This window comes from Macaca thibetana, chromosome 10, assembly GCF_024542745.1.
Source record: "Macaca thibetana thibetana isolate TM-01 chromosome 10, ASM2454274v1, whole genome shotgun sequence".
Lineage (NCBI taxonomy): Eukaryota > Metazoa > Chordata > Mammalia > Primates > Cercopithecidae > Macaca > Macaca thibetana.
In genome coordinates, this window is record NC_065587.1 from 666,766 (window position 1) to 693,938 (window position 27,173).

Consider the following 27,173-nt stretch of genomic DNA (forward strand, 5'->3'; position numbering starts at 1 on the left):
GTGGCTCACGCCTATAATCCCAGCACTTTGGGAGGCTGAGGCGGGCGGATCACGAGGTCAGGAGATCAAGACCATCCTAGCTAACACAGTGAAACCCCGTCTCTACTAAAAACACACATAAAAAACTTAGCTGGGTGTGGTGGCAGGTGCCTGTAGTCCAAGCTAGTCAGGAGACTGAGGTAAGAGAATGGCGTGAACCCAGGAGGCGGAGCTTGCAGTGAGCCGAGATCACGTCACTGCACTCCAGCCTGGGCAACAGAGCGAGACTTTGTCTCAAAAAAAAAAAAAAAAAAAAAAAAAAAAATTTGATCAACTGATTTTTTTTTTTTTTTTAAACAAAGGTACAATAGTAATTCATTGGAGAAAGGACAGTTTTTTCATCAAATAATGCTTGGACAACTGGATGTTTATTCCACCCTCCAATTTCCATTCATACCCCACAAATAATTTGCAAAGCTTAATGAGATAGATCATAATCCTAAATGTACAGGTTAAAGCTGCCAAGTTTCTAAAAGAAAACAGGATAAAATCGTTGAGATCCAAATTAAAGATTTCTGAGATGCATCACTAAAAGATCTGTGAAAGAAAACATTCATAAACTGGACTTCACCAAAATTAATAATTTCTGCTTTTCAAAAGGCACTATAAAAACAATGAAAATACAAGCTGTAGTCTGAGGAAATATTTGCACAGACACATATCTGATAAAGCATTGTACTGAAAATATACAAACATCTCTGCAAACTCAATCATGAGAAAACAATTTTTTAAAATGGGCCCAAAGACTTGAGGAAAGACTTCAACAAAGATTTTGTACAAATGGCAAAAAAGCACATAAAAAGATGTTCAGCGGCCGGGCGCAGTGGCTCACACCTGTAATCCCAGCAATCTGGGAGGCCAAGGTGGGCAGATCACGAGGTCAGGAGATCAAGACCATCCTGGCTAACACGGTGAAACCCTGTCTCTATTAAAAATACAAAAAAATTAGCCAGACGTGGTGGCGGGCGCCTGCAGTCCCAGCTACTCTGGAGGCTGAGGCAGAAGAATGGTGTGAACCTGGGAGGTGGAGCTCGCAGTGAGCCGAGATCATGCCCCTGCACTCCAGCCTGGGGGGCACAGCAAGATTCTGTCTCAAAAAAAACAAAAAACGGGGCCGGGCACAGTGGCTCACGCCTGTAATCCCAGCATTTTGGGGGGCCGAGGCGGGTGGATCATGAGGTCAGGAGATTGAGACCATCCTGGCTAACACGGGGAAACCCCGTCTCTACTAAAAAAAATACAAAAAAATTAGCCAGGTGTGGTGGCGGGTGCCTGTAGTCCCAGCTACTTGGGAGAGGCTGAGGCAGGAGAAAGGCTTGAACCTGGGAGGCGGAGCTTGCAGTGAGCCGAGACCGTACCACTGCACCCCAGGGGACAGAGCGAGACTCCGTCTCAAAAAAAAAAAAAAAAAAAAAAAAAGGTTCAGCATCACTAGTTATTAGAAAAATACAAATTAAATCCACGAGATACCCCTTCACACTATGAGAATCAGCTCTGTTCTAAAGTCAAAGCAGGTCAAGGAGTCCAGGCCTAGACGTGGGCTATAGTCTCTCTGGCTGCCATGATGGGAGCCGTGTGCCTTCTACCAGCATTGCTGCTCCCTGTGGCCCCAGCCAACCCTCATGCGTCATCCAACACAGCTGCCCCTCCCTTCCCATTCCTGGGCCTTCTCATGGCACTCACATGCTGGGGTCTCTCGTCTTGTACAGCAAACAAAAAGCACCCCCTCCAGGGCCTCCTGTATCTCTTTGGTCACCAATTTCTTTCGCTCTCTCTCCATCCTACCCTCCCTTTCATGGGCAAATGCCTTAAAAAGGAATCAACGACATTTCTCCATTTCCCCGTAGTCCATTCATTCATTCTCAACACATTCCAATCTGGCTGTAGCCCAAATACTGCCGATTTTTCAGACATAAAAAGCACTAATACTAAAAAAAAATTGATAAATTTGACTATATTAAAACTAGCACCTTCTGTTAATAAAAAGACACATATATTTATATATATTAAAAAATATATACATAGTTTTTTGAGACAGAGTCTCACTCTGTCTCAGGCTGGAGTGCAGTGGTGTGATCTCAGCTCACCGCAACCTCCGCCTCCTGGGTTCAAGCAATTCTCCTGCCTCAGCCTCTCAAGTAGCTGGGACTACAGGCATGTGCCACCATGCCCAGCTAAGTTTTGTATTTTTAGTAGAGATGGGGTTTCCCCATGTTGGCCAGGCTGGTCTCAAACTCCTGACCTCAAGAGATCAGCCTGCCTTGGCCTCCCAAAGTGTTGAGATTACAGGTGTGAGCCACCGCACCCAGTCTCAAAAGACACTTTTTAAAAAGCTAAAAGACAAGGAACAAATCTGGAGAAGATATGTACCTAAGAATAGTTTATCATAAGGAATACAGAAAGGACTCCTCCAACAATGAAAATCAGATAAAGTACTCAATAAAAAAGAGGGCAAAAAATGCAAGCAAGCATTTCACGGAAGATGAACATTTTACAGTCCACAAACAAGAAGATTCTCAGCCTTGTAAGTAAGCCAGAGAAAAGTAAATCAAGACCATCATGAGACGCATTACACACCTACCAGAGTGGCACCAGTTAGGAAATCGAACAAAATCAGACTGCAGGGAGGGCACTGATCAACAGACTGTTATATACCTGGATACCGGAAGTCACTGATGCAACCACTTGTAAAGCTGGAAACAGGAATATACCCCAAACCCAGCAATCCCACCCCCACATACACAGCGGCTCTAGGAAAAGCAGCAAACAATAGTAACAGGAAACAATGAAGATGTCCATCAACAGAAAACCAGGGTATTCACACAACCGCCAACCAATGAACAGTAGTTACAGGCAACAACACGAAGACATCTCAGGAACACAATGTTTAGAGAAAATCTGCAGCTCCTAGGAACCAAATACAGCAAGTTACTCCTTTTCTAAAGTTCAGAAGAATTAAAACTGAAGAATACACTTTTTGTGCACGACTAGTTAATGGTTTTGTGGAGGAAGAAAAAGTCAGCTGGGTGCCAGGTCACAGCACCCCTCATCTCACTAGAAAACAAATAAAAGTAAGGAGCTGGTAGCTGACAGTGACAGTGAGGCATGAACCAAAGATCCAGTGCACGTGAGGTCTGGGAAAGAATGAACATGCAAATGTATGCACCTTTATATCTCAAAAAATAGTTGATAATAAAGCTAGAAACACGGGACATGCAAAAATGCTGTAGGAGCCCACTTCATCCACGAGGCCGCTACAAGTCAACCACAGGTGTGGTGGGGGCTCCTACGTCACTACTTAGATGTCAACGGCCATACTCAAGAGAAGACTGTCCAATCAAAGATAAAGAGACAAATTAACTGGGCATGGTGCCTCACACCTATACTCCCAAAACTTTGGGAGGCTGAGGCAGGAGGATCACTTGAGCCTAGGAGTTTATGACCAGCCTGGGATCCCATCTCTATTAAACAAACCAACAAAAAAAGACGGCCGGGCGCGGTGGCTCACGCCTGTAATCCCAGCACTTTGGGAGGCCAAGGCAGGCAGATCACAAGGTCAGGAGTTCGACACCAGTCTGGCCAATATGGTGAAACACTATCTCTACTAAAAATACAAAAATTAGCTGGGTGTGGTGACAGGCACCTGTAGTCCCAGCTACTCGGGAGGCTGAGGCAGGAGAATCACTTGAACCTGGGAGGCGGAGGTTGCAGTGAGCCAAGATCGCACCACTGCAATCCAGCCTGGGTGACAGAGCGAGACCCTGTCTCAAAAAAAAAAAAAAAGACATTTGAAAGAAGACTCACTAAAAGCATTACCTATTATATGTGAATTCCACATCCATAGGTTCAAAGTTATAGGCTTGTTCAAATTCTGGATTAATTTTAAGAGTTACATCTTCTTCATGAATCTAAAAAAGAAACAAACAATATACCTGATTTCTTGGAATAATGTGATATCTGTATCCAGCAACACATCATCAGAAATGCATTCTACAGCTTTGAGCTAAAATTTGATACCTATCTGCAAAATTAGTTGAAAAGGATTAAATCATTATGCCATTCAATTATACAAACAAGAGGAAATGGATCACTACACTCAAACTTATTGAACTTCAATTCGCTGGGCTGTAGCCTCTCCTAAGGCTCTGAGAATAGAGAATGCATGGGAGGTCACTGACTCCATAGACACAAACAAAACAACCACAAGTGTAGCCAAGTGTTACCTACTGTAAGGAAGCCTCGATAAGAAGGTCTGCCAGGTGCAGTGGCTCACACCTGTAATCCTAGCACTTTGGGAGGCCAAGGTGGGCAGATCACCTTGAGGTCAGGAGTTTGAGACCAGCCTGGCCAACAGGGCGAAACCCTGTCTCTACTAAAAATAGAAAAAGGAGCCGGGTGTGGTGGTGGGCACCTGTAATCTCAGCTACTTGGGAGGCTGAGGCAGAAGAATCTCTTGAACCTGGGAGGTGGAAGTTGCAGTGAGCCAAGATCGTACCACTGCACTCCAGGCTGGGTGACAGAGTGAGACTCCATCTCAAAAAAAAAAAAACAAAACAAAAAACAGCCATTACAAGCCTTCTCCTTTTAGTAGAAAAGCCCTCCAGCTAAAGCAAGATCCTGCATGATCAGTTCTGCATATTCTTTCCTAGATAGTGTGGGCAGAAAAATAAGAAGGAAAGCCCTGATCCAAAAGGAGCTCAAGCTCTTCTCCAGGTAGCTCAGGCAACAGGGTGAGTTTCCTGAGGGTCAGGGCTGACACCAGCAGAGGGTCGGGAAGCTACGCCCCGGGCTGGCTTCCAGCCCCGGGAGGAAGGGAAGCAACAGTGGTACCGGACTGTGGGACCGTTCCCCGAGGATGAGGAAGACAGACCAAGTCCTCACTGTACACAGGAGACACGCGTTAGTCTACTTGAGAAGAGCAGGAGGCAGCATCCAAGACAGCCTGAAAAGACGAAAATAAGTTTTGGAGCTCAAAAGGATATGGAAGGTCATTTCAGATGCCAGGGTTTGATCAATGGCATGGAGGCCCAGCCATACGGCTCAGGAACCAGGGGTGGAGGCAGGCAGGTACCTTCCTCCTGAGATCTCTGGCTCTGCTTCTTTGGAGGTTTTGGTATGCGAGGCTTCCTTTCTTGGCACAGCTGGTCTACTATTTGGAGGCTAAGATGGTCACTCGGCCATCTTGGGCTCCTCATGTCAACTTGATCAACAGCAAAAGTGGGTAATGGAGAGCTGGCGAGGTCATGTCACCCGTGTCTCACATCTCAGTACACAGGCCATGGCCTAAGTCATTACAAGATCTCTGAAATCCTGCCAAGATTTTGTCTTCTGGGAAATATCCCATTCTACGAAATCAGCCACAGCATGGACCCTGCATGAAGGTGTAGCCCAGAGTGACTGTGGCGGCAAAGGTTGGAGGCTGCCTCTTCTCCAGATCCTTACCAGGCTCTTCTAGCTCTCTCAGTCCTTCTTCCCTCTGACAGTAAAGGCTCTGGCATTCTCCATTCAAGTTTTCTACATTAATTAATGTGTCGCTTCATCTTCTCTGATGCACAGATAAAGCACCTCCCCTCTTATGCAGATCCCAGTATCGCTCCCAGTGCTATGCTCAGTACATGACCAGTAAAATCCAGCCCAAGAGTCACAGACCATCCCATGCAGAACCATCTGGAGCACCAGGAGCTACTCAAAGCCAAAAAAACCACCTTCACACAAACATCAGAGCTGCAAACTTGTAGGTGTATTTTTCCTTTCAAGGTTTCCACTCTGCGAGCTCTTCCGGAATACATTCAGAATGCCCAAATATAACTCAACGCAAACAACATGACTTACATATAACCTAAAAGATACATGTTTTACGTGGTTGAAAATTACAGTATTAAGTTTCCTTTATGCATCAAAAATTATTTAAAGATTCACTGTATCTTCACATTTTCCAAAATAGCCAATGCATATGGGAGCACTTCCCCAAAAGCCGTGGGGAGAATGTTACCTTTCCAACCAGTCAGAAGAGTGCATCCAACGTGAACTCATTAAGAGAGTGTGCTCTCACCTCAGTCACGTAGCTGATGTATTCGATGGCATGTCCATTGTACTCTTGAGTTTTTAAAATCAGTTTATCACCTAGTTAAAAAAATATATTACCATGTTTAAAGCTAATACAAAATCACAAATTTCTGTGCTGTCCTATAAAATCCAACATGAGGAAGTTCAATAAAACATTACTGGGGTCAGGTCGGGCATGGTGGCTCACACCTGTAATCCTAGCACTTTGGGAGACCGAGGCAGGTAGATCACGAGGTCAGGAGATTGAGACCATCCTGGCTAACACAGCAAAACCCTGTCTCTACTAAAAATACAAAAAAAATTAGGCGGGCATGGTGGTGGACACCTGTAGTCCCAGCTACTAGGGAGGCCGAGGCAGGAGAATGGCGTGAACCCGGGAGGCGGAAGTTGCAATGAGCTGAGATCCTGCCATTGCACTCCAGCCTGGGCAACAGAGCGAGACTCCGTCTCAAAAAACAAACAAACAAACAAACAAAAATTACTGGGGTCAACTGTTTACAAATAATGAAATACAACAAAGAGGCCTGGCGCGGTGGCTCACGCCTGTAATTCCAGCACTTTGGGAGGCCGAGGTGGGCGGATCATGAGGTCAGGAGATCGAGACCATCCTGGCTAACACAGTGAAACCCCATCTCTACTAAAAATACAAAAAATTAGTCGGGCGTGTGGTGGGTGCCTGTAATCCCAACTGCTTGGGAGGCTGAGGCAGCAGAACGGCGTGAACCCAGGAGGCGGAGCTTGCAATGAGCTGAGATCTGGCCACTGCACTCCAGCCTGGGCGATAGAGCGAGACTCTGTCTCAAAAAAAAAAAAAAAAAAAAGAAATACAACAAAGAAACATGCTTGCATGCTTGATGTACATAGGTTGCTGATTTTTAGTGAAATTCTAACCCAAAAGAAAGAAAATGCGATAATGTGACTGTCATATTGCCAGTTAAAAGAGTATCTTTTCTCTCTTAAGGGTGGTTTCTCTGCTAGTCTACCTAGGGAAGCATGCGAGTAACAAACACACCTGTGTACAGAGAAGGTCTCCCTTCGGCCAACCCTGGGACCTCCAGAACCAGCAGATCCCCATTCCTTCTTAAGACGATCCCGCTCATGTTATACTCTTTCAGTTCCATTTCTGCATAAATCTCCTCAAGCCACAGCAAAGTTGAAAACTTCTCCTTGTAATTTGACATGTTCAGAAGCTGGAAAACACATAAACGTATAGAATACAAAGTCAGCGACAGCGCAGCGGCACACTGGAAAGCTATAAAGTCAGCGACAGCGCAGCGGCACAATGGAAAGCTATAAAGTCAGCAACAGCGCAGCGGTACAATGGAAAGCAGCAGCTCTGCAGCGGGGACGTCCCAACAGCTCCAGTTCAGCACATGGCCCCCTAGGTAGGGCAATTCTCGCCAGAGTCTGCTAATGCCTCAGTACGTTTCCCAGCCTTCAGCACGAGGGCCATGAGGCTCCAGCACGCTCCCTGGCCTTTGGCACGAGGCTGTGGGGCTCCAGCTGGTGGTGTCCCTCCCTGCACTGCCCAGCACTGTCCACCCTCCCTGCTCTTTTTCAGGTTGTCCAAGTTAATTCTGGAAAGGTAGAATTTGGCTTCCACAGACGTCTGTGAAAAAAGGACAAACTTCTAGGTCTGGCCAAAGTGGACTAACAAGAACCAGATTTACCCTTGTACCTGAAAAAAACTTAGAGACATAGAAATAAGAAATGATGGTGTTTCAACAATGAACATCACGCAGCACAGGACTGTGATCCCAAGACTGGGGAAACAATCCATGGAGGCCCCATGACTGACCCACCTGTACCTGAACAGAGCTCCTAGGCCCCAGCACAGAGGACTCGGGGAGCCGCATGGTCTCTGAGGAGAGGAGCTCTGGTCTATGGGGCTGGGTGCTGGGAAGAGCAAGCAGCACAGAGTGGTGTGGAGGGGTCGGGGGACCCACTCGGGACCATCAGTTCAGCACTGAGGAATGCACGAGACACCACCCTGCAAGACCCATTGTGGGGCCAGACCAGGGCCTCAGCATGAGGTGGGGGAAAACTCACAGCAGCCTGCCCGGAATCAGAAAGTGGGAGGGCAGAAAGTGCGTCTGAACACATGGTGGCTGAAAATTTCCAAATGTGAAGAAAACTCAAGGCCACATATTCAAGAATCCCAATGAACCCTGAGCACAAGAACAGGAAGAAAAGAATCTCTACCACCACACATCATAAACCAAATCTATTAATATCAGTGATAAAAGAGAGAATCTTAAAAGCAGCTAAGAAGAAACAACGTTATGTGCAAAAGTGCAAAGATAAGAATTAAAGCAAAAGAACCCCATAAGAAAAACTAAAAAAATACTTAGGAGATGAATAAAAACAAAAACACAACATAGCAAGACTTACGGGAAAAGCATGAGCAGTGCTAAGGGAATTTGTGACCATGAGTGCTGATTCCCATGAGCACTGCAAGGAATTAGACAAAGGAGAACAAACTAAACCCAAAGATAGAAGAAGGAAATAAAGATTAGAGGAGAGATGAACAAAAGACAACTGAAAAACAATATAGAAAACCAGGAAAACAAGTTGGTTCTCTAAAAAGATCAACAAAATTGACAGACTTTTAGTAGATTAACTAGAAAAAAAGAGAAAGACATAAATTACTAAAATAAGATAGGAAAGTGGGAACATTACTACAGATTCTACAGAAATAAAAAGGATTATAAGAAAGTATAAGCAATTGTACACCAATACCCAGATGAAATGGACGAATTCCTAGAAACACAAAACCTACTAAGACTAAACCATGAAGAAACAGAAAATCTGAATAGACCGATCACTACTAAGGAGGTTAAAGTGGTAATCGATATTCTGAAAAGGAAAACCCCAGGACCTGATGGTTCCAAAGCTAAATTCTACCAAACATTTGAAGAATAACTAATACCAAACCTTCTCGAACTTTTCCAAAAAGATTCAAGAGGAGGGAACACTCTGACTTACTCTTATAAGGCGAGCATTACCCTGATCCCAAAGCCAGACAGAGACACTTCACGAAAAGAAAACTACAGACCAATATGAACACTGATGCAAAAATCCTCAATGATACTAGCACACAAAATTCAGGAGCGTATGAAAAGGATTAGCTGGGTGTGGTGGCTCATTCCTGTAGTCCCAGTTACTTGGGAGACTGAGGTGGGAGGATTGCTTGAGCCCAGGAGCTTGAGGCTGCAGTGAGCAGTGACTGAGCCATTGCACTCCAGCCTGGGCAACACAGCGAGACCCTGTCTCAAAAATACATACATAAAAGGATTACACCCTTTGATCAAGTGGAATTTATTCCTGGAATGCAAGGATAGTTCAATATCTGAAAATCAATTACTGTAGCAACACACACTAACAGAAGGAAAGAAAAATCACATGATCATCTCAATACAGAAAAAGCAACTGAATTTTCTTTTTTTTTTTTTTTTTGAGGCAGTGTTTCCCTCTGTCACCAAGGCTGGAGTGCAATGGTGTGATCTCAGCTCGCAGCAACCTCTGCCTCCTGGGCTCAAGTGCCTCCAAGGTAGCTGGGATTACAGGTGCATGCCACCACGCCTGGCTAGCATCTGACAAAATTTAACACCCTTTCATGATAACATTTAACAAACCAGGAAGAGAAGAAAACCAGGCTGGGTGTGGTGGCTCATGCCTGTACTTGCCTGTAATTCCAACACTTTGGGAGGCCAAGGCGGGAGGATTGTGAGACCCCATCTCTATGATATACGAAAGTTAGCCAGGCATGGTGGTGTACCCCTGTAGTCACAGCTGTGAGCTGTGATTACACCACTGCACTCCAGCCTGGGCCACAGGAGAGCCTGGCTCAAAAAAAAAAAAAAAAAAAAAAAAAAAAAAGAGAGAGAGAGAGAGAGAAAGGAAAAGAAAAAAAAAAAGAAAGAAAAGAAAAGAAAGAAAGAAAACCACCACCTCAAAATGATAAAAGTTATATATGAAAAACACACTTTTTTTTTTTTTTTTTTTTTTTTGAGACGGAGTCTCGGTCTGTCCCCAAGGCTGGAGTGCAGTGTCTGGATCTCAGCTCACTGCAAGCTCCGCCTCCCGGGTTCCTGCCATTCTCCTGCCTCAGCCTCCCAAGTAGCTGGGACTACAGGTGCCCGCCACCACGCCTGGCTAGTTTTTTGTATTTTTTAGTAGAGATGGGGTTTCACCGTGTTAGCCAGGATGGTCTCGATCTCCTGACCTCGTGATCCGCCTGTCTCGGCCTCCCAAAGTGCTGGGATTACAGGCTTGAGCCACCGCGCCCGGCTGAAAAACCCACTGTTAACATCATACTCAATGGTGAAAGATTGAAAGCTTTTCCCATAAGATTAGGAACTTCCAAGAGAAGGATGCCTGCTTTCACCACTCCTATTCAACATGGTACTAGAAGTTCTAGCCAGAGCAATTAGGCAAGAAAAGGAAATGAAAGGCATCTAAATTGAAAAAGAAGAAGTAAAATTATATGTTTGCAGATGGCATAATTTTATATGTAGAAAACTCTAAAAGATTCCACAAAAAGCTGTTAGAATAAACAAATTCAGCAAAGTAGCAGGGTACAAAATCAAAGGACAAAAAGTATCTTCATTTCTAAACAACAATGAAGAATCTGAAAAGTAAGCTATGAGAGCAATGTATTTACAACAGCAACAAAAAGAATAAAATACTTACAAATTAATTTAACCAAAGAAGTGAAAAACACATACAAAGAAAATGACAAAACACTGCTGTAAGAAATTAAAGAAGACATAAATAAATGTTAACATATTCCATGTTCATAGCCTGGAGGATTCAATATTGTTAAAATGTCCATACTAACCAACGCAATCTACAGATTCAATGCAATTCCCATCAAAATTCCAATGACAGGCCAGGTGCAGTGGCTCACACCTGTAATCCCAAGCACTTTGGGGGGCTGAGAGGGGAGGAATACTTGAGGCCAGGAGTCTGAGACCAGCCTGGGCAATGTAGTGAGACTTCGTCTCTGGGGAAAAAAATTCCAATGGTGTATTTTGCAGAAATAGAAAAAAGCATCTTAAAATTCATATGAAAGATCTTGAAAAGCAAAATAAATTTTGCCAAAGAACAACAAAGATGGAGGACTCAAATTTCCTGATTTCAAAACTTACTACAAAGCTGCAGCATCAAAACATCAGGTTGGTGGCCTGAGGAAGGAACTGAGGAGCACCCTCCAAGCCCAGCAGACCTGGGTCCCGAGGGAGGAGCTGAGGAGCACCTCCCCATCCCAGCAGACCCAGGTCCAGCTTTTTCTGCCACTTTCTTTCAATGAACCATTCAGGCATTTGCCTGCAAACTCAAAATGACTGGGGGAGAGAGGACTGCACTCCCGACTCATGGCATCCTCCCTGCCCAGGATCTGTGAGTAAAACATATCTGAACTTGTTTCTATCATGGCAATGGATTGAATTGCACCTTCCAACCCAAGAACCCAGTGCTGCCCAGGCCGGGTTTTCCCTGGCATTGAGGAACATAAGATTGAGCTCCCAGTGCCAGATGGTCAGGCAGGCATAACCTGGACACAGGTCAGACGAGAGCCACGAGGGCGTCTGCCAGAATAAGTTAGTTTCCTGTGTGAGGAACCCCCGGTCATGGGGCATCAGCCTGTCCTCCTGGTAGAACAAGTATCCCCTGAAGGGTGCATGGTGAACACCCAGGTCCCGTTCCCTTCATTCTCCTCAGGACAGGGCTGCCAGTTGCTCTGGCACTGGAGCTCCAGTTTAGCTGGGGACTCTCAGAACACCTCAAAGCTCTACAGAAAAAAACCCTCCTGGACAAAGGGCAATGTTCTCCCCTCAAACTGTCAAATTTCATAGACTTTTCATCCTTCTTGGACTTTTCTTCTCCAGACACCTCACTCAGAACATGCTCCTCTGTCTCTCATATGGGTGGGGACCTGGGCTCTCCTCCCCTGGACCCTTGCCCTGCTGGCTCTGTCAGGGTGATGTTAAGAGGCTGGAATGCTTCTTGCTCATAACAAAGGCCTCCTAGTCTAGTGAGAGAGGCTGAGTTGATGGCACAGGTATCCCTGAGTTCTTCTGCTCCAGACCCCAAAGGCCCTGTGCGTGACTCCCAGTGAAGCTGTGGGATGCCAGCCCCTGAAGCATAGCAGGTCTGGCAGTGTGCCTCAGGACCAGACAGTGACCCTCGTTATCTCAGCTACCTGTGAAGAAAATGAGCCAGATGAAGGTCTGAACCTGAGAAGGAACCTCCTGGCTTTGTCAGAAAACAAGAGCATTAGAAGATGCAAACACCCCACAGGCCATCAGACACTTCCTACCTCTGCAAGTAATGGCTGGAAAGTCAGGATGTCAATTTTTTGTTCCACACATTTTCTAAGTCTATCTGGGATTGGATATTGTGGAAGAAAACTTGGAAGTTGTCGTCTTGAGTTCCTTAAAAAATTAAGTTCACAAGTTAAAAACAAGTCTTTATTGCCAGGTATCACTAGACATTCTTTTTTTTGAGACGGAGTCTCGCTCTGTCGCCCAGGCTGGAGTGCAGTGGCGCGATCTAGGCCCACTGCAAGCTCTGCCTCCCGAGTTCAAGCCATTCTCCTGCCTCAGCCTCCCGAGTAGCTAGAACTACAGGCGCCCGCCACCGCACCTGGCTAATTTTTTGTATTTTTAGTAGAGACGGGGTTTCACCGAGTTAGCTAGGATGGTCTCGATCTCCTGACCTTGTGCTCCGCCCACCTTGGCCTCCCAAAGTGCTGGGATTACAGGTGTGAGCCACCGCGCCTGGCCTAGACATTCTTACCTAAACATCCTGTCCTATTTTAGGGAGACCAAAGTTCATCCACTCACTGAAAAGAACTGATATATGAACAGCTGGTCTAAGGCAGTGGTTTGAAGCTTTTGTTTTAGCTCTGGGATCCTTTCCTCAAACAGTTCCCATGAGTCTACTATTTGTAAACAGGTAAGTGTAGCTGCACAGGCTGTGGGAAAACAGGGCTGGAACCCCCAGAATCTGCTGGAACCAGGAGTTTGAAAACAGCTGTTTTTAACATTCTATGAGCTGAGCTCTTCCTATTGTATTTGTCATCAGGACTCCATCCGGGCCTATCCCTGCAAAGCACACATTAGGAAAAGGCTGTTCTGTCTGGGTCCTGCCTTCGATTTGTTTTTGTTGTTTCCCAGCCTGTGGTTTTTTTTTTTTTTTTTTTGGAGACGGAGTCTCGCTCTGTCACCCGGGCTGGAGTGCAGTGGCCGGATCTCAGCTCACTGCAAGCTCCGCCTCCCGGGTTTACGCCATTCTCCTGCCTCAGCCTTCTGAGTAGCTGGGACTACAGGCGCCCACCACCTCGCCCGACTAGTTTTTTGTATTTTTTTAGTAGAGACGGGGTTTCACCATGTTAGCCAGGATGGTCTCGATCTCCTGACCTCGTGATCCGCCCATCTCGGCCTCCCAAAGTGCTGGGATTACAGGCTTGAGCCACCGCGCCCGGCCGCCTGTGGTTTCTCTGCATGTTCAGGATGAAGAACATTGCTGCTCTGGAGGCAAGCCCAATGCAGCAACAGAGACGACGGGAAAGGGACAGACAGGAGAGGAGAAGCCAGGAGAGAACAGGGAAACGAAAAGTCAGAGTGAGGTTGATAAAACTCAATTCAGCGAATAAGGATGTTAGCTGGACCTTTATCCCTCATTCCCTCCTAGCTTTCCATTTCAGTGCAGTCTCACCCAGGAGAGCTCACATTGCTCTCTGTATTCCATTCACTGTCATCTCAATTTGGGTTCCACTGGCTCACCCCTCAACAGGAGAAACGGTGTGAAGACACTCCCTGTGGTTTGTGTCAAGGGTTATGTCAGTGCTCACGTGAGGTGTATTTGGAAAGCATTGATTACTAACATGAACAAGGTAAAGGGAAACCAGGATGATCACTATAGGCTTAGGTCAACAGCCTGAACAGCTAACAGAACCACATGGCCTCAACAGACACGCTGGATTAACAAAATGTGGTCACTACCATGATGGGTGGATAAACTCAGCTGGGAAGGTGCTTGCCTACAGAGCACCCAGAACAGATCTGCTGAGTGAAAGCACTGCTCTAAGAGCCAAAGCTGCCTGGCACTGGGGGTCCTAGCAGGAAGTACAGTGCCTGTGACAGGCAGCCACAGATGGACAGCTCTGGAAGCAGGCACCCGCCAATGCCCGCATGGGCAGGTCCAGACACCTGGTGCTCCAGGTGTGCTTGAGCCAACCCGGGTCAGGCACTCTGGGTCACCAACCTGACCGGCAGGAAACTAATGTCCTTGTTTTAGAGACGCTCCCCCACAATATGTTAATATTCACAGGGAAGTAACTGACCAGGGGGTTAAAATCCTTGTGGCTGTTGCTTTGTGTATTTCACTCTTTGTGTTAAGCCAAATGCTAACTAGAAAGCTGTTTGGTGTATCACTAGATGAGAACCAGGGATCCTCCAAGGCTCCTATAATTAAAACTCGATCCTCGGGGACTCGACTCTGTCTGGCAGCCGAGGGACCCTCCTACTCCTTTTCTGGGTTACATCCCTACAGCCCCTTCATGTTGAAACTGTGCCCAAAGAGTTAAAGAAACCAATGACTAACAGAAATTCTTGAGCCTGCAGGATGGGTGATAAGAAACAACTCCAGGCCGGGCGCGGTGGCTCAAGCCTGTAATCCCAGCACTTTGGGAGGCCGAGACGGGCGGATCACGAGGTCAGGAGATCGAGAACATCCTGGCTAACACGATGAAACCCCATCTCTACTAAAAAAAATACAAAAAATTAGCCGGGCGAGGTGGCGGGCGCCTGTGGTCCCAGCTACTTGGGAGGCTGAGGCAGGAGAATGGTGTGAACCCGGGAGGCGGAGCTTGCAGTGAGCTGAGATCCGGTCACTGCACTCCAGCCTGGGCCACAGAGCGAGACTCCGTCTCAAAAAAAAAAAAAAAAAAAAAAAAAAGAAACAACTCCAACGCTAAGACTCCCTCTGCTTATGACATCAAAGGACTGGCTGAGATCAGCTAGAACCAAAATGGACAACCGGAGTTTGTGCAGAGCTTACTGACATCACAGCCTGGATTCCCACCATGTGTTTCATGAGAACTGGCACATGACCCGTGAGGTAGCATGAAGAGGTAACTACGCACACCCAAGGCCTTTCCAGCCCTCCCTTTTCCTTCCACCAACTACCTGTTAATCCCAGACTCTACCCGCTAAACGTTTTCTGATAAAATTACTGCCTTAAAGCCAGCACAGAGACACATTTGAGCTTGACTCCTGTCTCCTTGGGGGTTGGTTTTCAATACAAAGCTTTTCTTTTCTCAGAAACCCACTGTCGTAGCAATGGCCTCTAATGCATCAGGCAGTGAGCCCCTTTTTCTCAATAATAATGTGCCCAGGGATGACGACTGCTTATTCACTTACTGAGTGATTGCTTTGTGCCAGGAAACTGCACATTTTACATGCATGACCTCACTCAACCTTCAAACCACACGAGGCAGGGACTATCATTTTACCAACAAGAATAAGGCTCAGAGTGGTTAAGAAACTTGCCCAAGGTCACACAGCTTCTTGGTGGTGGTGCTGTGATTCAGACAATGGTCTAACCTTAAAAGGTAAACAACCACATATTCCTCTCTGGTAACAGGTTTTCCCTTCAGTCTGCAACTTAGTAGAAGTCCGTAATCCCTCATCTTGAACTGTAACTGGGGCAACACGTGATTTGAAATTCAGAATTTTCGCATATTACAAAAGTGACCCATCTCACCCTCAGGGGGCTCTGGGGTAGTAGCAGAGCTCAAACCCATCAGTTATTATAGCTGATGGAGGAAACGTCACATACACGGGACAAAGTCATTAAACTTTAGAAAAGCCTGCTGTAAGGCCAGGCGTGGTGGCTCAAGCCTGTAATCCCAGCACTTTGGGAGGCCGAGACGCGTGGATCACGAGGTCAGGAGATCGAGACCATCCTGGCGGACACGGTGAAACCCCGTCTATACTAAAAAATACCAAAAAAAAAAAAAAAAAAAAAAAAAAACCAGTCAGGCGAGGTGGCAGGTGCCTGTAGTCCCAGCTACTCGGGAGGCTGAGGCAGGAGAATGGCATGAACCCAGGAGGCGGAGCTTGCGGTGAGCCGAGATCGCGCCACTGCACTCCAGCCTGGGCAACAGAGAGAGACTCTGTCTCAAAAAAAAAAATAACAAAAGAAAAGAAAAGCCTGCTATTCAGGGCTTTTTGGTTTTATAACTACAGAAGAGAACACGTGGACGTGAAATGCTTTCCTGAGACAAAACTCCAGTTACAATCTGGGTGGTCCCTATGTTCCCCAGCCACAAGTCCCAGATCACACACTGTTTCTCCTAACTTCATTCTTAAGTGGTACCACATCTTCAAACAGGCTTCGGGTGACCCCACAATCCTGTTGCCCCCAATGCGAGTGACACAGGGATGCCGTGCACTACACACCATGGCCTCGTCAGGATGGAAGAGGTGGTGGGAGCTGGGTGAGGCCAGCCTGCTCTGAGAGCCACCTTGAGAACTGCCAGGGCAGAGTGGGGCTTGAGGGAGTGAAGGCCGTCTTCCTTGGGCTTCACACTGCTGCTGGGCAGCTGCAGAGACAGAACTTGACCTTCAGAGTTCCATGGAAATGCACCCCGTCCCCCAAATACAATCATGGAAAGAGGGTTGAAACCCAGCAGATAAAACTGCCAGACCAAGAGCCACATTCATTTCACTTAGGGTACCTTTTCTGTGTGGTCACAACAACTGTCGTTTTTGCGGATGTTAACGCTTGTGAACTTTTAAGCTTTTTCCAAGAAAATGGTTCGCGCACAGCAATTAGTGACTCCTCCCCACTGATAACATTTACTTCAAGGTATCGCCCAATCAGGAAATCAGAAAAACAAAGCAAAAGGAGCTCCTTGCAGCGGCCAGGATTTCTTGAAAAAACAAAATGAAATTTAGTTTTAGTCATAATTAAGACAAGCAGAGTCAACACAATTTTCCTTTGCACATACAAGAAAAGTGACAGAGCTAACAGTCATCTTTAGTCTTCAATAATTATTTTTCCAGAGAAAAAAGAGATTTTCTAAAATAAGCTATGTAATTAATATTTTCTCAAGATAAAATTAAGCACCTATGGGCCGGGTGCGGTGGCTCAGGCCTGTAATCCTAGCACTTTGGGAGACTGAGGCAGGCAGATTGCTTGAGCCCAGGAGTTTGAGACCAGCCTGGGCAATACAGGATGAACCTGTCTCTGCAAAAAATACACAAATTAGCTGGGCATGGCGGTGCGTGCCTGTGGTTCCGGCTACTTGGGAGGCTGAGGTGGGAACCCAGGGAGGTGGAGGCTGCAGTGAGCCATGATCATGCCTCTGCACTCCAGCCTGGGCAACAACAACAACAACAAAAATTAAGCACCTATGACAGTCTTTTTTGTAATCCTAACATATAAGAATAGGAAAGTTTTGATATTCCCAGCTTTAAGTCAGAATTTTATGACATGACCAAAAACAGGTACTACACCTAACGTGCTTTCTGCCCAGCCCTTGCTGTGGCTCTAACTGGGGCTACACCATCCACACTACACGTTGTGCCCACCTATGACTTTTTTTTTTTTTTTTTTTTTTTTTTTTGAGACGGAGTCTTGCTCTGTCACCCAGGCTGGAGTGCAGTGGCCGGATCTCAGCTCACTGCAAGCTCTGCCTCCCGGGTTCCCGCCATTCTCCTGCCTCAGCCTCCGAGTAGCTGGGACTACAGGCGCCGCCACCTCGCCCGGCTAAGTTTTTGTATTTTTAGTAGAGACGGGGTTTCACTGTGTTAGCCAGGATGGTCTCGATCTCCTGACCTCGTGATCCGCCCGTCTCGGCCTCCCAAAGTGCTGGGATTACAGGCTTGAGCCACCGCGCCCGGCCGACTTTTTTTTTTTTAATGACTTTTTTTTTCCTGTTTCTATGTTGTCATAAGGTCAAAAAAAAAAAAAAAAAAAAAAAAAAGCACTGAAGCTGGCTGCACCTCACACAGCTGACTGTGCACTTGCCACCCACAGCTTGATGTTGATGAGCTGTGATTTCATCAGATTTAAGTTTTTTTAAAAAATTGAGGATTAGACACCCAGCTGGAAGGCAATCACGCACCGTAGGGCAGTTTAGGCAGCGATGTGGGGACACAGGGAGCTGGAGGACAGGGCCTGTTTGGTCAGTTGATGTAGCCAACCACACCAGGGAGAGGGGAGGGCTCAAGGTTGGTGACTGGCATCCCAGCTAGGAAGGGACCGTCCCTGCCCCCACCTCAGCACACTGTGCTGTCCGTGCCTTGGCCAAACACCCAGGTGACAGGATGGAGATGACCGAGGTTCGAGGGCTCGGCTACGGGGAACACGGGTAAGGCAGTGAAGAGGAGCCGACGTGATGTCTCAGAACAGCAGAAGCACAGGGAGCTCAGGCCTCAGAGAGCCTCACAGAGGCCCTGTTTTCTTTGTGAGGGTGACAGCGAGGCCGTCTGGTGAGGACCCTCACGAGTAGTACGAAGTTACAGGATCCATTGCCCCAGGTGGGTCACACTTGGTAGCCGGCTTCTAGATCAATGCTTTTTCTTAGGATTCTGTCACATCAAAACAATCAGGTGTACCTTTTTGTTTTTTTGAGACAGAGTCTCGCTCTGTCTCAGGTTGGAGTGCAGTCATGCGATCTTGGCTCACTGCAACGTCCGTCACCTGGGCTTAAGTGATTCTACTGCCTCAGCACCCTGAGTAGCTAGGATTACAGGGGCCCAAGTAATTTTTGTATTTTTAGTAGAGGCGGGGTTTCGCCATGTTGGCCAGGCTGGTTTCGAACTCCTGGTCTCAGGTGATCTGCCCGCCTCAAAGGAGTACCTTTTATAACGCCCAACCTAGAAGTATCAGAGAAACTTAAAAAAGCAGCTTTCTTCAGACCTCCAGGCCCTTACTTTCCATCACATACGACCACAATGAAGGTTTTTCCCCCTGGAGGGACAAGCCCCCCAGGCTCGGGCTCTGTCATCTGCTTCCTTGAGAGAATGTTGTCTTTTTCTCCATTTTCTCCTTTACAAGTATAATCACCTGGGAAATAAAAATTTTAATACAAAGTTAGACCAAAAGGTAAATTATCTCTAACAGTGCTGACATGCTTAGTGGAAATGAAGACTCTCTCAAACACACACACACACACACACACACACAGACAGATGCACACAAAAACACAGGGCAAAGTCTCAGATGGTGGCTGGAAAAACATAAAGAGAGAGAGCAGCTGGAAGTAGGAAAGGGCTGTGACCACAACTATCCAAGTGCTGGGAAAGAAGGCCCCCCCTGGCGTGCCCAGCAATCTTTCCCTGCTTAGAAGCACTCAGGAGCTGGCTGCCATCTGAAGCACCTCTTGGTATTTGTCAAGCTGCTTTCTGTCCCTCTCCCTAACCTTGTCAGCAAGAGGAGAAGGGCCTGAAGCCGAAGAGCTCAGAGCACAAAGCACTGCAGCTGCCAGGTATTCTGGCCCCTGCTGCCTGCCCTCTGTCCAGAGCTCACAACTCCATGGCCCGCTCCAGAGCTCACAACCCCATGGCCCCTAGCCCGCCCAACCTCATGCAGTGACAGCCGAAACGTCCACTACCTGGAGAGATTCCTCTGTTGTTCACCAAACCGTTCTCTGACATCTGAGAGATTGTGTTTTTTGTGTGGCTATTTAATGAATTAACATTTTCATCTGATGAATTCTCCTTCTCAGAAACAGAAACAAAAGATACTATGGGGCACGTCTGGTCTTTATCCAGCATTTGAAATCTGAATTGTTTAGATTGATCCCAGCCAGCCAGTTTACAGCTGACTAAGTTTTGAGGAATGTCTCCTTTATTCCTGGAAAAAGAAAATTAACCATGAACCCAGCCAGGATTTCTAAAACCAAAATATTCAGTTATCGTAAAACACAGAACTTAATCTAGGAAGTGGTGACTGCAAATACACTTACGAATATAAGTAAAAAGGACATTTTGGGGTAAAAAAGTTTGAAAAGACCTTCATAAAGAAAAAAAATGACCAAAGTTGGCTTTACAGAGATTATTACGTCACAGTTTAAAAGCCATTAATGTAGCTTTACAGAAAATGTTTCAGTGGCAAACTCACTCTATCCAGATCACCATGGTTTTACTTCTTCCTTCCTTTAGGGTTCCAAAATGTGTCATCTGTGTAACTTCAATATCACCTTTGTTCTTCAACAAAATGGTTCCATAGAACTGAGTGGCCTCATGAACAGGGGCGGCTTCTCTGAAAAAAGAGCCCAAGAAAGATGTCCCTCTGCAGCAGCACCACCCGCTCCTCACCTGCCTCCGCTCTTAACGACAGACTGCCGGTGGGGCACTCAGAGGACCACTCCACCACAGGCAGGGCTTCCACAAGACTTAGGTTTCTAAGAAGGATGGCAAATCCGAAGGAAGAAAACAACACGCTTCGTGAAGTCTAGAGAAAAGGGAGCAGCCCAGAGGACAGTCACAGGTGATGAGCCTGAGAATGGTGTCCTGAATGTGCTCCCCGGCACTCCCCTACCTCTTGCTCAGGACGCAGAGTTAGGGTGCCATTCTCAGTCCTCTTCTCTCCAGCCACCTTCCAAGGTGGTGGTGGGGGAGGCAACAGGCCTTGCCTATTAGGGCTCCACTAAACTTGCTTTGGAAAGAGTTCTGTTGCTTTGAAATGTTTGAAAACAATGAAATAAGTTTTTTTCTTTAGAAAATGAGAAGATGAGATTTTATCTTTCCCTAAAAATGGACCCATTTACTTCCCCTTCTACTGATGACGCAGGCTTGATTCTCCTCCCTGCCTCTCCACAAGCTCTTTCCAGAAGGTAAACCTGCCTCATGCCACTTTCCAATCTGTGGCGCCATAAAAAAAAATGGGGTCTCTAGAATGGCTCCCCACAATTCTGGCCCCTGCTGCAAACTCAGTGAGGTTCCCAGTTACAGAGCAGCTCCTCCTGGCGGGCGCCTGTCCGGCTCTCCCTTCTCCGTGTGCCCAGGTGTGGCAAGGGAGGTGCAGGGGCAGAGAGTCCACAGCATTGCTGGAGGGGGTGGGGATTTTGCAGGAAGGAGTCGTCAGATGCTACTGCCTGTCCCTGGCTCAGCCCCCACAGGAGAAGCTGCGGAGCTCTTGCATGGGAAGGTTGCAGGACTGAGCGGAGATCAGGAGCTCGCTCTCCGCACATGATCTGTTTCTGGAGGGCAGAGGGGCCGCCCCACCTGGGGCCACCAGCTGAGGAACAGGCGCCCTGGCTTCCCTGGCTCGCCTATCCCAGCAGCTTCTACTCTGTGGTCAGGAGGCCTCAGTGGGGAAATGCTGTTGGGGCAGAAACAGGTCTTTTTCAAGCATTTCTAGCCTAAAGAGAAGAGTGAGGAAAGCGCAGGTTTGGTGCTGTGCTGTCTCCTTAGCGTCCCTGGTGAATCCCACCCTGGTGAATCCCTGCAGACCCCAGGCCACGCTGCAGGCCCGGGCTTTCTGGGCCTGATGCAAGAATGGGACGCCACAGCTTCTGCCTGGGGATGAGGTCAGAGAACAGATGGGAAGCCTGAGGAGTTGACTCAGACACAGGGAGGAGGTGCAGGTCAAGGAACCCCACCCTGTCTTATGTCCTGGCACCAGCAGGCTCAGCAGACTGGGCTGAAAGCAGAGCTCCTGTGTGTCCCAGGCCTCTGTGGTCAGATGGAGTGCATGTCACATCCTCGCCCAGGAGATGGGCCCTAGACACCCTCCCAAAGGAAAGCAGGGTGCAGTGGGGAGGGGGAACTGGGCTCCAAGCACCCAAACAAGCATCTGCCAGTGTGCCATGAGGCGAGGCGCCTGGGAGGCACAGCCCACCAGGTCCTGTCCCGTTAACACACCCCCACAGCCCCTAGTCCACCTTCCGGCAGCTCCCTTACACGGTGTGCACTGTTCCACACACCCGTGGCTCAGTTAACACAGGGTTGTCTGTCCGCACCCAGAGGCCCAGCCAGGCACCAGATACAGGGCTGGAAAGCAGACGCTTTCCCCAAACAGAACCTGCATTCCACCGGGATCAAAAATAAGTGGACTGATGGAGGAGATGTCTCAGAAGCTCACTGGTGGTGAGTGAGGAGTGTGAAAAGAAAATAAAGACTCACGGCCGGGTGCGGTGGCTCACACCTGTAATCCCAGCACTTTAGGAGGCCAAGGCGGGCGGATCATGAGGTCAGGAGATTGAGACCATCCTGGCTAACACAGTGAAACCCTGTCTCTACTAAAAATACAACTAGATTAGCCAGGCGTGGTGGCGGGTGCCTGTAATCCCAGGTACTCAGGAGGCTGAGGTGGGAGAATGGCATGAACACGGAAGGTGGAACTTGCAGTGAGCTGAGATCGCACCACTGCACTCCAGCCTGGGTGACAGAGAGAGACTCCGTCTCAAAAAAAAAAAAAAAAAAAAAAGAGAAAAGAAAAGAAAAAAAAAAGAAAAGAAAGACTCAGTACCCCACTCACCATGCCAAAAGGAAAAAACTCAGCCAGAAGCTGAGTCATGCAAGAAGCTGCCTTTCCTTTGTCCCTAAGCAGAGAGCTATGAGACAAGGTTAAACATCTCCATGTTACCTACCTTCTCTTACATCAAAGTGCTGATTTACATAACCAACTCCCCCCCCCCCCCCCCCCCCCCCCCCGTTCCTTTTCCTTACCTCTTGCAAATGTGTATCCAGTCATGTGACCATACCCTCTTTCTCCTCCAGCCCACTTTTCTCTTTTAAATATCGAAGGCCTCAAAATCATCTTCGGAAAAGGGCAAGAACCACAGATTGTTCCTGTGGATTTGTGGTCCTTTTTCCCAGGTATGTCCTTCACTTTGGCAAAGTGAACTTCTAACTTGATTGAGGCCCGCCTCACATACCTTTCAGTTATAGGCAGGCAGGGAGGGGTGGGTCAGAGCTGGGGCCGCCCCGCAAGTAGCGAACTCAGGGAAGCCTTTTCATGTCTAGCACACAAAGAACACAGATACAGGAAATCTAATAATTTTTTGTTTTAATTGGAGATGGAGTCTGGCTCTGTTACCCAGGCTGGAGTGCAGTGGCACGATCTCTGCTCACTGCATCTTCCGCCTCCCGGGTTCAAGCAATTCTCCTGACTCAGCCTCCAGAGTAGCTGGAATCAAGGGTGTGTGCCACCATGCCTGGCTAATTTTTTGCATTTTAGTAGAGACGGGGTTTCACCGTGTTGCCCAGGCTGGTTTTGAACTCCTGAGCTCAGGTAATCCGCCCGTCTTGGTCTCCCAAGGTGGTAGGATTACAGGCATGAGACACTGTGGCTGGCCGGAAATCCAATAATTTTAAGAACCATGTTCAATGCATTTTTTTAAATGCCAAAATGTGAAACAACAAGAGAAAAATCCACCAAAAATGTCAATCACCAATGTAAGATGAAGGATGAAGAGGGACCCCTAACTCCACCTTCAGTCAACCATGGAGATGGCTGAAAGCCTCCAAAAGACAGTCTCTCTTCTTTTGAGACAGAGTCTCGCCCTGTTGCCCAGGCTGGAGTGCAGTGGTGCGATCTCGAGAGGCTCCCTGCAAGCTCCGCCTCCCGGGTTCACACCATTCTCCTGCCTCAGCCTCCTGAGTAGCTGGAACTACAGGTGCCCGCCACCACGCCCGGCTAATTTTTTGTATTTTTAGTAGAGACGGGGTTTCACCATGTTAGCCAGGATGGTCTCGATCTCCCGACCTTGTGATCTACCCTGCCTCGGCCTTCCAAAGTGCTGGGATTACAGGCGTGAGCCACGGCACCCAGGCAAGACAGTCTTTTTTTTTTTTTTGAGACGGTGTCTCCCTCTGTCACCCAAGCTAGAGTGCAGTGGCACGATCTCACCTCACTGCAACCCCTGCCTCCTGGGTTCAAGTGATTCTCCTGCCTCAGCCTCCCGAGTAGCTGGGATTACAGGTGCCTGCCACCACACCCAGCTAACTGTTGTATTTTTAGCAGAGACAGAGTTTCCATGTTGGCCAGGCTGGTCTCAAACTCCTGACCTTGTGATCCACCCGCCTTGGCATCCCAAAGTGTTGGGATTACAGGCGTGAGCCACCATGCCCAGCCTCCTTTTCCTTTCTCTTTTTTTTAAAGACTGAGTCTTGCTCTGTTGCTCAGGCTAGAGTGCGGTAGCACGATCTCAGCTCACAGCAGCCTCAAGCTCCTAGGCTCAAGCAATCTTCCTGCTTCAGCCTCGTGCCTAGCTGGGACCAGGGGCACACACCACCACACTTGGCTAATTTTTTAATGTTTTGTAGAGATAGGGTCTCACTATGTTCCTCAGGCTGGTCTCAAATTCCTGGGCTCATGCAATTCTCCTGCCACGGCCTCCCGAAGTGCTAGGGATGCTCTCCTTTTACCTCAACTCAGGGCTTAAAATGTCTACTATTTGGCTTACTAAAGTAACTCTTCAAAATATGCTTAAATTGGGCCTTTCACATCCCAAAGAAGAAAAGCGTTTTCATTTATTGCGACAGAGTTTTGCTTGTCGCCCAAGCCTGAGTGCAGTGGCGCGATCTGAGCTCACTGCAACCTTTGCCTCTCAGGTTTAAGCAATTTTCCTCCCTCAGCCTCCCGAGTAGCTGGGATTACAGGCACCAACCACCAGGGCCAGCTAATTTTGTACTTTTAGTAGAGACAGATTTCACCATGTTGGTCAGGCTGGTCTCAAACTCCTGACCTCATGATCCACCCGCCTCGGCCTCCCAAAGTGTTGGGATTACAGGCGTGAGCCACCGCGCCTGGCCAGAAAAGCGTTTTCTTACCGCCTCTTCACTAGGGTCATACAGAGTGCCCTCCAGATGTAGCACGACTGGCTGCTCTCCACCACCACTGCATTGACCATGTCACCTCTCCGGGGTGTGTACCCGTCTGGCAGTTTCAAGGAGTCCAAGGTGAAGAAGATGCTTTCCTCTATCACCCCGTTCCTTCCACAGAGGCTAGAGATGCAGACCTGGGAGCACAGAGCTGAGCGTCACGGGAAGCAGGTGCTGCACGACGCCAGGGCACAGCTCTAACGCACACCCAAGTCAGCCCAAAGCACACAAGCTGCACCAGGAAGCTCAAGTCCGCCATCCCATAGCACTTGTTCAATATTTCTCTTTTTTTTTCCTTCTATATTTTCTTTCCTTTTTTTTTTTTTTTTTTTTTAAATTATACTTTAAGTTCTAGGGTACATGTGGATAACGTGCAGGTTTGTTACATAGTCCAATATTTCTCTAACACACCTTTCTCCTTAGAACATTTTAGTACTGTCGTGTAAGCTGTAGACCTTAGAATTTAGCTACGCAAGCACTCAGGGTTACTGTTTCCTAAGGAAACACAGCATTATCAATAGGAAAACACACTCCTCTTTGGCCATGACTAAGCTGTGTTTTTCCAGGCTCCCAACACATGCAGAAGAAGCCTGGGCTGTGCAAGTTACCCCTGATGGCAGGTCTGCTAGAAGCACAGAGAGGAGCCACTCGTCGGCACGCTACCTTGTCCACGCGCTTGTATCTCAGCGGCTTCACCGAGGTGGCTTCGCTGTTCCATGTGCCAGGCCGGATCCGGTACTCAGCCTCTACCCAGTCTCCCTTGCAGGGCTCGAAGCCTAAAACCGCCAGGGAAAAGCCATAGCAGTGTTAAAGTGCGGAAGTTATTCTGAGGTCGTGGTAGACTGAAATCATTTCTATCATATCTGAGGATACATTTGAACATTTAAAAGGCACTTTCTACTACTGTGAGAAACATATTTTGGAATTAAAAACCCTGAAGTATTAATATTAACCACTGCAATAAAATGAGCTGAGCTGGAGCCTCTCACTCACACCTCTAGGCTCCAGAAGGTGCACTGTGCATGCTCATGGCAGTCCTGCCCCATGTGGCACATCTGAGGGCAGGTGGCATCCCCCTTCCCCTGTCCTGTAGTGTTTGTGGCACCTCCCTGTCAGGGACACACACAGTGCTCAGGGACAGAGAGACACCTGCGCTCAGGTGTGAGGGGAGCACTCAATGGTCCAGCCAGCCCCTCAGTGTGCCAGAGAGCTGGGCTATGGCCCCAGCCATGGCCTGCCAGACGCAAGACACCACTGGGCCTTCCGCAGCTGGTGGAAAACTGCAGGTTCAGTGACATGAAGTGGCTGAGCAGTGCTGACAGAACAGAGAGGTGGTCTGCACAGGTGTGCCATGGTACAGGTAGTTAAAATCTTTTTGTTATTTTGCAATAAGCACTCTGGAAGCTCAAAAAAAAAGAGTATAATTGAATACTGAGTTTCTTTCTCCAGAAAGCTGGTGATGAACATGTAACAGCACAAATATCAGCTGACATCTACATTCAACACGTGAGCCATGGTGAAATTACTGTCTATGTGAAAAGAGAGGCCGGGCGCGGTGGCTCACGCCTGTAATCCCAGCACTTTGGGAGGCTGAAGCGGGCAGATCACGAGGTCAGGAGATCGAGACCACGGTGAAACCCTGTCTCTACTAAAAACACAAAAAATTACCGGGCGCAGTGGCGGGCGCCTCTAGTCCCAGCTACTCGGGATGCTGAGGCAGGAGAATGGTGTGAACCTGGGAGGCCGAGATTGTGCCACTGCACTCTAGCCTGGACCACAGAGCGAGACTCTGTCTCAAAAAAAGAACAGAAAGAAAACAGAAGACATTAAAATATGCTAGGGCACTGACTTCAAGGTCAGGGAGTATTTTAGGAAGACCATGTCCTAGGGCCAGGCGCGGTGGCTCACGCCTGTAATCCCAGCACTTTGGGAGGCCGAGGCGGGCGGATCATGAGGTCAGGAGATCCAGACCATCCTGGCTAACACAGCGAAACCCCGTCTCTACTAAAAATACAAAAAAATTAGCCGGGCGTGGTGGCGGGCGCCTGTAATCCCAGCTACTCCAGAGGCTGAGGCAGGAGAATGGCATGCACCCAGGAGGCAGAGCTTGCACTAAGCCGAGATTTCACCACTGCACTCCAGCCTGGGCGACAGAGTGAGACTCCGTCTCAAAAAAAAAAAAAAAAAAAAAAAGAAAGTAAAAGGATATATACTTTTGGAAAG

The 27,173-nt window shown here is 47.7% G+C and overlaps 1 protein-coding gene across 11 annotated transcripts in view; it reads right to left on the minus strand.

The window, feature by feature from the left end:
- Positions 1 to 27,173, minus strand: part of MOV10L1 (Mov10 like RISC complex RNA helicase 1) — a 71,145-nt gene that overhangs the window by 32,008 nt on the left and 11,964 nt on the right. For 10 of the 11 annotated variants that reach the window (XM_050745803.1, XM_050745801.1, XM_050745807.1 and 7 more), the window contains 10 exons: positions 25,614 to 25,726; positions 24,900 to 25,087; positions 20,242 to 20,382; positions 19,733 to 19,974; positions 19,053 to 19,185; positions 16,850 to 17,044; positions 12,425 to 12,539; positions 7,118 to 7,295; positions 6,092 to 6,162; positions 3,856 to 3,947 (listed from right to left, as the gene is read on the minus strand). In XM_050745803.1, the coding sequence (XP_050601760.1) occupies positions 3,856 to 3,947; positions 6,092 to 6,162; positions 7,118 to 7,295; positions 12,425 to 12,539; positions 16,850 to 17,044; positions 19,053 to 19,185; positions 19,733 to 19,974; positions 20,242 to 20,382; positions 24,900 to 25,087; positions 25,614 to 25,726 (1,468 nt within the window). The remainder of the gene's footprint in view (positions 1 to 3,855; positions 3,948 to 6,091; positions 6,163 to 7,117; positions 7,296 to 12,424; positions 12,540 to 16,849; positions 17,045 to 19,052; positions 19,186 to 19,732; positions 19,975 to 20,241; positions 20,383 to 24,899; positions 25,088 to 25,613; positions 25,727 to 27,173) is intronic. The other variant, XM_050745805.1, reaches the window with a different exon arrangement.